This window comes from Australozyma saopauloensis, chromosome 3 (assembly GCF_035610405.1).
Source record: "Australozyma saopauloensis chromosome 3, complete sequence".
NCBI classification, from domain to species: domain Eukaryota; kingdom Fungi; phylum Ascomycota; class Pichiomycetes; order Serinales; family Metschnikowiaceae; genus Australozyma; species Australozyma saopauloensis.
Genome location: NC_086133.1, coordinates 1,419,990 through 1,433,487, shown reverse-complemented (window position 1 = coordinate 1,433,487; position 13,498 = coordinate 1,419,990). Strand labels below are relative to the sequence as shown.

At 47.2% G+C, this 13,498-nt stretch overlaps 5 protein-coding genes across 5 annotated transcripts; 2 read left to right on the top strand and 3 right to left on the bottom strand.

The window, feature by feature from the left end:
• Positions 1–2,000: 2,000 nt before the first annotated feature.
• PUMCH_002808 (uncharacterized protein) lies at positions 2,001–2,462 on the bottom strand (the record flags this gene model as incomplete). Its single annotated transcript, XM_063021803.1, has 1 exon — positions 2,001–2,462. The coding sequence occupies one exon, from the start codon at positions 2,460–2,462 to the stop codon at positions 2,001–2,003; it is 462 nt and encodes a 153-aa protein (XP_062877873.1).
• Positions 2,463–6,176: 3,714 nt separating this feature from the next.
• On the top strand, positions 6,177–7,328 carry PUMCH_002807 (uncharacterized protein; the record flags this gene model as incomplete). Its single annotated transcript, XM_063021802.1, has 1 exon — positions 6,177–7,328. One exon carries the CDS (start codon positions 6,177–6,179, stop codon positions 7,326–7,328), a length of 1,152 nt encoding a protein of 383 aa, XP_062877872.1.
• An 876-nt stretch (positions 7,329–8,204) lies between these two features.
• On the bottom strand, positions 8,205–9,347 carry PUMCH_002806 (uncharacterized protein; the record flags this gene model as incomplete). The annotated part of the gene is made up of 1 exon (XM_063021801.1): positions 8,205–9,347. The coding sequence occupies one exon, from the start codon at positions 9,345–9,347 to the stop codon at positions 8,205–8,207; it is 1,143 nt and encodes a 380-aa protein (XP_062877871.1).
• Positions 9,348–9,963: 616 nt separating this feature from the next.
• On the top strand, positions 9,964–11,508 carry PUMCH_002805 (uncharacterized protein; the record flags this gene model as incomplete). The annotated part of the gene is made up of 1 exon (XM_063021800.1): positions 9,964–11,508. The coding sequence occupies one exon, from the start codon at positions 9,964–9,966 to the stop codon at positions 11,506–11,508; it is 1,545 nt and encodes a 514-aa protein (XP_062877870.1).
• A 64-nt stretch (positions 11,509–11,572) lies between these two features.
• On the bottom strand, positions 11,573–12,979 carry PUMCH_002804 (uncharacterized protein; the record flags this gene model as incomplete). The annotated part of the gene is made up of 1 exon (XM_063021799.1): positions 11,573–12,979. The coding sequence occupies one exon, from the start codon at positions 12,977–12,979 to the stop codon at positions 11,573–11,575; it is 1,407 nt and encodes a 468-aa protein (XP_062877869.1).
• Between the last annotated feature and the right edge of the window lie 519 nt (positions 12,980–13,498).

Here is a 13,498-nt window from a genome sequence, read left to right as displayed (position 1 = left end):
AGGGAGAGATCCAAAAGCGGGGGCAAATGGATAGGGCGGGAGAGCAAAAGTACGGATCCTGCAGAGCCTAATATGATGTAAAGGTAGATCTGATGATGCCAATAATTTTGAAAAAGCCGCCCATCGTCGATATTATGCTCTTTTGCATCACATGTGTCTCCTTAAATCTAAGTAGCCAAGCATATATTTCATAACCATTTTTCACCAATGGCTGTGCAAGCGTAACTCCAAGCGGCGCGTATGCACTAGAAGAGGCAGAGATTGCGTGAGAATTAGGGAATATTGAGCCGAGCTGCATTGACCTCTGGAGAAAGATAAACAGCAACTACGAAATGTACTCCCCTATGATGTCGGTTTAATTGTTATCCCGAGGCATGGTCAAGGTCGGAATAAGTGGCAGCCGAAGCGAAAGATCATTCCCGAGGCAAAAACGGAGCTGAAGGGCGAAAGGTGATTCTGAAGCTCAAATCAAGAATGGAATGTGAATGACCACTACGAAATTCCACATCGATTCACTCTCTGAAACAGCCTCTTGACCATTTACAGACTTTTGAAACACCTGCAAACCAAAAAGTTGAATTCGCGCTGCGCAGATGATGCTAGCGGGTCTGGTTTCCACCGTGAATTTCGCACAAAACATTTTGCCGCCATGTTTCATCCCTATCTTGGAATTTGCAACTAATTTAGAATCCAGATTCTGAGTGGGCTGCTTTCTTAGTCAGATACGGAATGACTGAATTCTCACCTGCCACAGTTTTGCGTGAGTTAATTTGCTCATTTAGCTGATTTCTTTTTTCTCTGTTGGCCAACCGCTAATGGTAGAGCCGCACATGTCCACACAGCGACGTCGTTTGGCGATTGGTATCGGGTCTGGATTCTGAATCAAAAGTTTGAGGTTAATAAAGAGTGGGTCATGGGCACTGAGGCGGTGACATAATGGTAAGTGCCTCACAGATAAACTTCTGATGGAAGTCTCTCCGGTTTGACAACCATGCAAAGACGCCAAAGATCTATCTAGACGCAGGTGCATATTCCCAATGCGGGACTTCATGTATGTAACGGTTGGGTTGCAGTCTATTAAATGCAGTCCTATTGTGTGTTCTGAGTGGAGAGTTGACATGGCTTTAAATTAGCTAGATCATAGATTATTTGAAGATTGAGCAATTAGTCTTAACTATAAATGAAAGTTTAGTATATGGCGAGCTGGTCAAAAGAGACGGGCAGGAATGCCAAAAAATAAAAGAATTCTAGATTATCTGAAAATGAGTCCAATCTAGGCTTTTTGAAGGAGCACTATCGGAAGGATTCTCTCGGAGAATGAGAAGAGAAAGCTAAATTTGGCTCATCATTCTAATGGCCTGTTCTAGGCGCAACGTCAGAAGAGGTCTCTCAAATATTGGAAATGGTTTTCCCGAGATAAAGATGACAAATAATTGCATCCGAGGATAAGCAGAAAAAGTTGGCCCACTGCTAGTCTATTCTTTGGCTTTTGGCACTGAAAGCCAATGAAAGACAATCGCTAGCCTTGAAGATAGTTCGATGGTCATACTTGAGATAATCTTCTGATTTGGAGGCTGTACCGAATTCCACCGGCGTGAGACGACCAATTCTCATGAATGACCTCGCCCATACACACGAAGGAAGGCTTCCAAAGAGAAAACTCAAGAAGTACGGTATTTTGAATAGCAATTTCCTTTGGATTCAGGTAATGCTTCTTCTTGAGAACATCACAGGAAGCTAGTCCCCAGTATATATCACACAAAGATGCCATAATTGACGACACGTTCGAGCCAATTACCTACTGTGTTGTTCCATACTGAAGGTAGATTCCCCGCACAATTATTTCTTTCAAACAAATTGATCAAGTCTTCATGATACGAACATCCGATGATCAACACTGATGGGTACAATCCGGCCCACATCAATCTCAATGCCATGAATGCATCCAATTTTCATCAAGAACTCGCATGTTTGAACATGCGCTAACCAAGAGCCTGCGCCTAAAATGTAAGTTTGAAGTCCTTCTTCTGGTTCTTCACCTTATACAAAAAGCCCGCAAGAATCTCGTTTTCCCGCACATTCATTGCCAAAAAGTGTTTCTGTACATTCATCGCCAAGTCCTGCTTGCTGATCTTCTGCACGCGTGCTGCCTTCTTTGCACTGCAGCTTTTCTTCCCGAGTTCCAGTTGGAGGATGTTGTCGTTGAGCGACTGAACCTCTGGAAGCTGTAGATCGTATTTCTTGTTGTAACGGCGAAGAGCGTCCTCATGCATGGAACTGAAATCGAGCGGATCGATTGGCTGCTGATCCTTGGGGCCGTTAGAATGGATGTGTTTCGATAAAAGCTCGAGTTGTGCCGCAGCAGCGACAGCGTTACGGGCCTTGTTGGCCGCACGGGACGTAGTGTTTGGCTTTGCTTCGGATTCCGAGGCGCTGTCTTTTATTTGTGATCTGGGAGGCATTGGTGGAAGAAATTGGGTTTGTTCAGGCGGTGATTCTGGGAGAGTGCTAATAGCGATGCGGGAGGTACGGGTGCGAAGACCAAAACTGGGGAGAGTTCTGGGGAACTTGCAGATTATTTTAATGAAAAGTAAATTTATTGATTTTTTTTGTTATGGCAGAACGCGGGCGAGTCGAGTCATTTCTTGTAGCATCAACAGGTGTGTAGTAGTATAGGTACTGGCTGCAAACAGACCACGAGTCGAAAGAGATGAGAGCGTGAAACCTTCAACATCTGTGGCGGCTAGATGTAGTTAGTCAAAGTTTTGGCGCTTACTAATTTGACAAACTTGAGTTGACGTTTACCGCTTAAAATGGTAGAGAGTTCGTAATATGGAGCCGAGGATAGATCCTGAGAGCCACAGACCATTGATTAGTTCGCTTAACATCAGTGCGTGACGCATGACTAGATTCAAGACACAGCCCCAAAGTTATACTCGGATTATCTTACGAAATACGAAGATCCAGTCCACAGCGAAGTGTGTATACCATCCAGCGCTTGTTTTGTTTAAACTCTATGAGGCACTGCTGGCCTACGACGGCCAGACTTGCAAAGCTCCGGAATGCCAGAGACGAGGAACGCCGCACCAAAGCCAAGAAAAATTCGTTTGGCAGCTTTGCAGCTCATGTTTGGAAGCTGAAGAGAGAACCCTAACGTCCATCTTGGCTTGTCTTGGCTTCGCAACAGGGTTCGATGCTCGGCTTCTGGAAGAATAGAACGCGCTGGCAAAAAAAAAAAAAGAGACAAACACACGAACACGTCCTAAAATCAACTGGGGCCAAATTATTTATCATTATCGGATTCTTCTTTCGAGATGGTGGGTGCTCGTAATTAATGTCATCCTGCAGAGACATTTGTCCGCCTCACTACTTTGTCCCAGCACTTCCAAATTGGGATGCATCTGCAAATCGAGCAAGACAAGGCAGACGGGCATCGCTGAAACAAAACAAGCGCAAATCCAATATTGCACCCTGTGCGGACGAGGTTCGAATTGCGCTCGAAAACAGTTGAGATACCCAGCTGCTTTTTCTCTAAAGGTATTATGTCTGAGTATTACCTGCTGCCATGAATGACTGACGCCAGCTTTGGGCCTCTTCGTGTATGACTTGAGCGCGAGTTGGAGCTCATTTCAATTGGAGCTTCTGCATGGACGGAATTTTGGAGGCCTACATTGGAGGAACGGAAGTGTGGCCAGAGGCCAGCCGTTTGGCGTAGTGAATCGTGAAAGACCGCAAACATACCAATGCCACGAAAAATGCGGCCTGGGGATGAAGTCTTGACCGATCTCTAAATTGCGTTTATTACTTCTGGTTGGTGAGGGGCTCCTAACCGTTTCATCCCTTGATGGAGTGCATCGCGCAATCAGAAAGGTAAGAGGTGCAACATGAATTGGGCCAGGGACATTGAGAATTGACCCAGTTCGTGTCTAGAGAAAAAAGAAACAAGAAGAACACGCTTTTGCCAGAACAAAAACAAAAAAAAGAGTAGTTTAATGGACGTCAACCCTATTAAGAACTGCCGCCGCATCCAGCAACCATAAATCTCAACCTGAAACCCAAACACCACCAAAACCAGCCCAAAGCAGCCAAAAACATCACCCAGGCCTAAAGTTGACACCAGCCACGTCGGAAGCTCCGCCCCGCTAAAAATTTATAAGGAACACATCGGGTCTTGCCGAATGCGGAACGTCCTGAGCACCCTTGTGGGTGGAGACCACATACAGTCGCTGGAAACCTTAAACTTCAGTAAATAGAGTTTATAGTCGCAACATACGAGTAACGGTAATTTGGAAGTCATGTGGCCCACCTAAACGCACATTCCAGAATCCTGCGAGATGAAACGCGTCAGAAAATTTTTCCACGGCAGACCCTTGGTTCCACTTGAGAAGAAGGCTTTTCAGCTGAAAGCAACGGCAGCGATGACACGTCAGATCCCACCGTTTCTGACGTCGAGATTTGCTGTCCGATCCAGGTGAACAACGCCTCATGAAAGGTAACGCCCGCCCTGGGTACTCAGGTGGTAGGCGGAAGGGAGTGCATCGCGGGTAAGTTGACGTGCTAGATTGAGAAAAAATCGACAGAAATGGGGAGCTCGCCTGCAGACAGAGCCAATGTTAAAGGCATAAGTTGGACATTGGTTCTGGATATATTCTCAGAAAGGGTTGCCATGCGCCCAATTGGTGTGCTGGGTTACATTCCCTGTGCCGGCTTCAATCTGTCTGTCTGCAGGCCACTGCGAACCCTGAACGAGAGGTGGTGACCCACACACTGGTGACCTGACTCTGGTACCCATCCGGAATAAGAATAAGCATAAACACGGTAAAGATGGCAATAACCACGAAAAGAGAGCGCTGGGCGGCTAAAGCGCTTGGGGAATTCTTGTTTTATTGCGAAAGGGTCTCTTGGAATAGCCGTTTCCCAATACAGACAAAGACTACATTCATAAAACCTTAAATGAAGAAATGACAACAACACAAGAAGGACAACAAAAGCGCGTGGAAAATCACGTCTTATCAAACAGGGGAGGAGAAACTTCACAGTGTATTCAATGAATGGGTGTATATGTAACTGTAAGAAAAATTGGTCACATAGCCACTAGTGCCGCTAAATTCTTAGATCGTTACCAAAACCAAATTAAACCCTTTGGGACACCCAGCATACTTGACGTCCGAGATTTGGAGCGCTGTGTCCAAGACGGCGTTATGCGCCATGCACCACTGCAGGCAAAAAACACGCTTAGTGTAATTCAGGATTCTTCCGGTCTGGGGCCATTTCGTGGTACTACCGCGCACGTACCTGCGTGGGGACCCTGTCGGGGCTCCTGTGCGAAGGGTCCAAGACAGGAACAGAGTCGAAAATTTTCACCATAGTTGAAGAGGGGACAGGGTTGCGCAATGTGCTATCAAGGGGGGTTAGGCAATTGAGAACCATAATCTTCAAGTTTTTTTCGCTGCGATTTCCACTACGCCCCAAGACGGCCTCCTGCGTCATCAGCGCACACTTCTCTTTTTCCGCTTCCAGCCATTAATCCCCTTTGGAACGTTGACCTTTAAGGAGACACTATTTCGCCCAATGCGACGTAAACGCGCGACAACGTCAGGTAGCCGCTGCAGGTGCCATGCCGGCACACTAATTACAGTCAAAAGTCAGTTCTACCCCTAATGCAGGGTTGTCCGGCGTGTCTGCAGGCCCCAGGACTGCCACCAGATTGTGCGAAGAAAAAAACCGACTGTTCTCCATCTGCAGCTGTCACATATATAACGCCCCGATTCTGCTGTCAAGCCGTTCTCTTCTTTTTGATCCAAAGAATCTGACTCTTGTTTCATATTTGTGTTGCGAGCTGCTCCTCTATCTCTACTCGGCAACCGTTTCTTGTCCTTACTATTACTCTCACTGCACTTACACTGTCACTATATCTGACTACCTACATACTAATTATTAGTGTTACTTTGGACTGATAAGATTTATAATCGACTTGGCTGCGGTATAATTATAAAACCCGGCTGCTTCTACAATTCCACTGTCTTCTGTTGCTACTGATTGATCCTAATTGATTCTGTTGTTACTGGTGCTTGCCTCATAGTTCTAGTATTCATTTATCTGTTCCTGATCAACACTGTCTACTTGTACTAAAACTGTCAAAGTATTTTCTCAGACACTCCAAAACTTTCCTCAAAATGAACCCCATCGCTACCGACTCACACCAGACCTACTTTGGCCTGATCATGTGTCTCCAGGATGCCCTTCTTATCCTCGAAGGAATCCGTCTTAATGTGCTCCGGAAGGTCCAACGGCGTCTCACCGATGTCGAACGTAAATGTATTGTTGCCGGCGCCATCTATGCCTGGAACGAGACAGAGCTGACCATGAAGCGCTGGACCGACGGCAAGTCGTGGCTGGCGTCCAAGGTCAAGGGCCCATTTCTCATCTACAACGAGCTTGATAGCCACCGCAACGTGAAATCCGGCGGCTTGGTGAAGCAGAGCTTTTCTCTTACCACCAAGCAGGGCGAGAAATTCCACATGATTGCCTACTACAACCCAGAGGACCGTTCGCAGGGTGTGCTTCCCGGCACCATTCCTTCGCAGGACTCGACGCTTCTCAAGCTCCATTTGGACCCATCGGTCTACCTGTCCGACTTCTTGCACTACGGTGAGACTTCGACTGCGCAGGGCTACTACCATGGTGTTCCTGAATCTCAGGCTCCTCACCCTCGTCTGAGACCTCAGAGCTACAGCTATCCTTCTAGCAGCGCTTCGTCAATGCACAATCCTTCCGTGACTTCGGTGTCGTCTGCTGGTGCAGGCGCCGCTCCCTCTGTCATGTACAACTACCCTCAATCTTACTACTGCCACCCTCTGTTGATGCCTTACCAATACAACACCGTGCCTCAATCGTACCAGTACGCACCTCAGCCCCAGCAACAGGTGTACATGCAATTGATGCCTGCTCCTGCCCACTCCTACGGATACATTGCCGACCAGGACCACAGAGGCTCCACGGCTTCACTTATCAACGGGTTGCCCACGCCGGCCTTGTCCGCAAGCAGCACCCGCTTCTCCTTCTCCGCTGCCCCAGAGTCCGCCCAGTGCGGCGGTCTGTCGCCAGGAACCCTCCACCGTCGCTCCGATGCGCTGCCCACGCTATCGCAAACGCACTTGCACAACGCTCCACATTCTCCACAATCAATTCCATCGCCTAGTTTGCAGCGTGCTGGTCTGGGCTACGTGATTGACCCCATGGCGGCTGGTTCCGTTTACGGCACTGCAGTTATGTGCGGGACGCATAACTACGACAGACCAAAGTTGGGCAAGCCTTTCTACGTGTAAATTTATGTATAATGTATAATGTATAATCTTCAATTCCCCTGATACTCGCTCCAATAACAATAGATCTTTATGCGAGATCGCTGTACAGTTTTGTTCCCGAACACATGCAGGTGCATATCTCCATTTTGCAGCTATTCATGCAACCTTTGATCAGTGTGGGCCGATTTCTTTGACGTCACCAACGAGAAGGACAGGTCCGAGGCGGAATCGATGTTTCTGCGTGCGTCAAATCGCTTAAAATAGTCAGATTTTGTTCTTTTAAACTTACGAGCTCTGTCGTACTTGTCTTATTCCGCTTCTCACCGAGAAACGTTTGAGCTGTGCGTACTTTACGAGAACGCAAAGTCGAGCATGTGATCCGAAAAAGGGGCAGTAATGGTGGCAGATTCACTTGATTTATTTCTGTAGTCAATTTGGTTTCGCTGCCTTCGTGGTCATTCGCAGCCATGCGGTCCGCCAGTATTCTTTTTTTGGACAGGTCCCTGGCATTGTCTGTTCCGGCCTCGCATATTCCTGCCGAAATGCAAAACCTTACGGAGCATGATCACCGAGCATTGAAAGATCAGACAACTTCATGCAAACGACTTCGGAATCTTGGAGGACCGTTAGCAGCCCCAAACCACCGTCGTAAATGTGGTATTGGCGTTGCACACCTGACGCTGCCAGGACTAAATTGGCGGCAAATCACAAGGGATACATTTGGTGCATTTGGTCTAGACTTGTGTTCCAGGTGTTTAGTGATCTTGGTATCCTCCCAGTATGGTTGCAATTCCTAATGTGGGAGGGTGCGTAGCGGAGATGATGGGCGATTGTAGAGACAGAGCACACAATGCAATTTCACTGACCTGAAATTTCACGAAATCGTGTTTGGAATTACTATTTCTTGAAGCTCTTCATCTTCTTTTCCCAAGCATATCTCGTTGATTTCACAATGCCCGCAGTCAAAATACCCTTGAGTGACTGAACCAACGCAGGATATGCGGTCGTTGCCAGAATGGTGGTGAGGAGCGTTCGGCGTAAATAATTGTCTCCCGAGATTGCATCGAGAAAGTCAGAGCCACCCTCACAGGGTTGATCCTTTCCACACTGCAGCGAGTACTTCCGTTGATACGATCTAGCTAGGCGGGCGCGGAATTGGAGTGGGAGCTCTGATAGAATTCCAGATATCACCCGGATATCTTTGCTTGGCACAAGGGTATCTTTGTCAAAGGTAGCGTATCCTCTGGACAACGCTAGCTCCTTGGCTGGAGCGTACAATTGCTCAAAATAGGGCATCTGGCGCATGACAATGTTCTTGACCTTATTTGGATTCTCGCCGCCCACTAGCATTCGGGGATCTCCCATGTAAGAGAGCAGGGCGATTTTTTCAAATAAATGCGACACGGTGAGGTCTCGCTTCTTTCCAAGCGCGAGGAGAACCAACAGGAGATTGAACGCACTCTGCAAATTGTAGTCGTTGGCTTCTTTTAGTCTATTGTCGCTGCCAAAAATGTGACGCACCGGTTTCTGTAGCCGTCCCGCCAAATAGAACGTCGACCACTCAGTAAGGTCCTTGAATAGAACGTCCTCGGTGACAATTCCGTATTTGATCATACTTTCGACCCCCTGGTCGTCCTCAATGCTTACGTAGGGATTGTAGTAGACACCAGCGCCGAACTCTTGAACCTTAACGATGGAAGAGACGCCTAGCTGTCTGAGAAACGAGTAGTGCTTGGGAAATTGTTTTGTATTGTACTCATGGAACCTCGTGGCATCGTCTACAACATGTACTACATCGATCTGAGGTTTGGTTTTGGCCGTATCGTACCCGGCCTGCGGAAATACCCCCAGACCGTAGCCAAAAGAGTACTTGATGGAGTCTGTTTCGAATATCTGTTCGAAATGTTGGAGTGAATGGCTACAATCGGTGACGATGTCCTGGTTCTCGTAGCATTTCTGCACTGTCGAAAAAGCCCTATAGTTCCGGCTAGCGAGCGACAGAGAAAAGCGTAGGTGGTTTGCGAGATACTTTGAAGTCATGAAAATTGAGTCAACCAGATAAAACCCTATATTTCGTTCTGCCGACTGACGAATTTGGGTATGGTGGAAGTTGAAAAATTACTGGCAGCTATAGATAGAAGTGTGGGGTAAGGAAATCTGTGGAGCGTGAAAATTGGGATTATCTTTCGATGAAAAATATCCGATTTATGAACATGTTTCTATTTTTCTGCCTTTTTCTCTGATATCTTCGTGTGCTTTCATATGGGTGGGACCTGGTCAATCAAGGTAGCTCTAAGTGCATATGCCAGTCGAAAGGATTCAATTCCGCCAAAAATTCAATGTTTTTGGATCATCAACTTTCTCTTTTTCCCCATTACTATTCATAATCAGATATGCCTAGAGGATCTATTCAGATCGTGACTCAACACACTGACGCAACAAAACCGCACGGGCATAAGAGCCACAAACTCAAAGGAGGCGCCGAAAGAAAGAACTAACCCTCAAAATCCAAATGATTTTATTAAAAAAAAACTCCTACATATTGGAAATTGACGAAAAACGGGCTCCGTGAATCATCCTCACGTGACACACCACGTGACACACCCTCATATATGAATCATACATTTTCCAACCAATTTCCCCAATTCAACCCAGTATGTCTTCCCAAAGCTACAGATCCACCCGCTCAGCCGCCGACCAGGCCGTCTCTTTTGAGGAGGCCGTCATGACCGGCTTGGCACGTGACGGCGGGCTTTTCATTCCATCCCAAATCCCCAAACTTCCCGAAGATTTCATCTCCAAATGGAAAGACCTCAGTTTCCAGGAACTCGCCTACGAGATCATGAGCCACTACATCAGCAGCTCGGAAATCTCGGGCCCGGAGCTTAAGGACTTGGTCGACCGTTCGTACAGCACGTTCCGCGCCAAGGATGTCACTCCAGTTAAGGTTTTGGATGAAAGCAAAGGCTTGTACTTGTTGGAGCTTTTCCACGGCCCTACGTATGCATTCAAGGATGTTGCATTGCAGTTTGTGGGAAACTTGTTTGAGTTCTTCTTGAAGAGAAGAAACGCCGGCATCGAGGACCCTGCCAAGAGAGAGAACATCACCGTCGTGGGTGCTACTTCCGGTGACACCGGCTCTGCTGCCATCTATGGTTTGCGCGGCAAGAAGGATGTAAGTGTTTTCATTTTGTACCCCACCGGCCGTATTTCGCCTATCCAGGAGCAACAGATGACCACCGTAGAGGACCCTAACGTCCACACCTTATCTGTGAACGGTACGTTCGACAACTGTCAGGACATTGTCAAGATGATCTTCGGCGACAAGGAGTTCAACGAGAAACACCACGTTGCTGCGGTCAATTCCATCAACTGGGCCCGTATCTTGGCCCAGATCACCTACTACTTCTACTCGTACTTCCAAGTGCTCAAGGCCGAGAACAACGACGCTGCAAAGATCAGATTCGTGGTGCCTTCCGGTAACTTCGGTGACATTCTTGCCGGCTACTACGCCAAGAAGATGGGCTTGCCTGCTGACAAGTTGATCATCGCTACCAACGAGAACGATATCTTGGACCGTTTCTTGAAGACCGGTCGTTACGAGTCCAGCGGTGACGTCAAGGCTACCTTCTCGCCTGCCATGGACATTCTCATCTCTTCCAACTTCGAGAGATTGTTGTGGTACCTTGTCAGAGACAACATGACCAACGGCGATGACGCCAAGGCTGGTGAGACTTTGAACGAGTGGATGGTCCAGTTGAAGACCACTCACTCTGTTGTTGCTCCAGAGAGTGTCACTGCTGCTGCTAGAGTCGACTTCGACTCCGAAAGAGTCGATGACGAGGCTACCATCCAAACCATCAAGGCAGTTTACAGCGCTACGCCCGACAACTACGTCTTGGACCCTCACACCGCCGTCGGTATCGCTACCACTTTCAGATTTGTCGCCAAAGACAAGCAAGAAGGTGTCACCGACCTCAAATACATCACCTTGTCAACTGCACACCCTGCCAAGTTTTCTGAGGTTGTCAACAAGGCTTTGCTGAGCTTCCCAGAGTACTGTTTCGATGACGATGTGCTCAATGACGATTTGAGATCCTTGGCCACCAAGGAGAAGAGAATCTTGTTGATTGATGAGGCATGCAAGGAGAAGGTGAAGAAGGCTATTGAGGAGGAGTTGGCCAAGGAGTCGAAGGCTTAAAAGAGAACTTTATAATTAATACACACATGAATAATCTGGTTTTGACACGATACGGTATCTTGCGCTACGTAGCGTCTTGCTTTTTCTTGACTTGCACTTTCCCATCCACAAGATCTACTTCGTAGCCTGCCGCTTCAAGAGAACTGCTATCAGCAACATTTTGCGCTTCCAACGATGCAACGAACTCCTGGTTTTTCTGGTTCTTCTCTAACAAGAATCGCAAGCAGAGAATAGCTCTCTCCTTCATAAATGGGTTATCATCGTCAATCACACAACTGGATAAGACCAACTCGAGTCCATGAAGTTCGCGAATTTTCTCCTGGGCTTCAAAGGAGCCATGACAAACAGTTGCGAGGATTTCAATTATGATGGAAGCCACAACAGGGAACCTTTTATCGGTACTCTGGCGGGAACTTTTGGCATCACGAATGGTGGTGTTTTCACGAATAACGCGGAAGAGAGGAATGACCACATCAAGAACATCGTACTCTAGGAAAAATTGCTGCGCACAGTTAAACTTTCCCAAGTCTGCTAGTATATCTAGCGCCAGAACTGAGGTCAGATGAAGCCCAGCCAAGCCTTCAGGATCCCAAATTCTAGATTTGAGAGATACATCGACGAGCGGCGCCACTTCCTTGACAATTGAGAAAGCCCAGTCTAGGATGGTGAGACATTGCAGATTCGTCCAGTCTTCTTTTTCGGTAACACCCAATCTGGCCGAGGCCAAAAACTGGGCTCCTCTCGCAGGCTTGGGTTCGAGAGACGCCATGATATAAGTGTGGAATTTTTCGTGCACGATAACTTCCTGTATGACCGGAATGAGTTCCTGGGCTTCTCCCAAATCGACATCTGAGAGGTAGGTCATAATAGGAGCCAATCTGGGGTCCAGAAGAAGAGCGCCCGCCGCATCGTGACTGCGGAAAGAGCATGCAATAAAAATATTGAACGGAGTTGTGAACAGGCCATTTTTTGCACTGAGAAAGTTATCTAGTCCGATTGTAGCCATATGTGAGGCCATAGCTTCCAAGTCCAACCATTCAGAGCCAAACTTGGAGGCGCAATTGGCCAAGAGCTCAAAATAGGCAATGTAGCATCTTGCAAAAAAAGAATTTGTGGCAGGAACTGCAGAGTTCAATTGGCTGAGACCCTTGAAAAGCGACGCGGAGTCAATTGAGTCAGCTGAAAGAACCAAGTTGCGTAGAAGCAACACCGCGCCTCGCAACAAGCGCACATAGAGAGTCAATTCGCCCTTCGAGTCACCGTCAATTACAGGAATCGCCAGGATCAGCAAAAGTAGAGAATCGAGGGATTCTTGGGTGGCCATCGCATCTCGTAATTCAGCATCTTGTGCAGATGCCACGACTAGCTTTCCCAAGCGATCTAGGCATTCCTGAAATTCGGAGAAGTCAGTGCCATTTCGTAGTAGACGGCAGGTTTGTGAAATGCAAAATTGGGCTTTTTCCGAATCCATTTGGCCGAATTAGGGAAGCGATGAGCTGAGATACGGTGCGATGAGGGAGTATATATAGCCAGTGTCAATGGGGTTTGAGATGTTGGTTAGATGGGGAAAGAACGAGTTTATATAGCCCGAGGTGCAGGGAAGACGGTCAAATGGTGGAGTGGAGAAACTCGAGAAGAAAATTAGCGAAAAATGTTAGGGATGGCGATGGAGGCGAGAGTAGGTTTAATCAGACAGTGTGTGACACTAATAGAAGTATGATGAAGGAAAGAAAGCGGTGAAAAGGTGAAAGTGGAATAAATGATGTTTCAAAACTTCAATCTCTAAGCCAAAATTGTGAAGAATACATCGTGGAGAATATTAGGCAAGGAATACTAAGAATCCTTTACTGCCGAATGTCTGATTACACCCTATGAGAATGCATTCAAAGGGCCACGAATGTATATGGAACAGCAATCTAAAATGAGAACTAAACTGTAAAACTAGGCAATATTTTTACCATCACCATCACCAATCACATCTCACACGTCC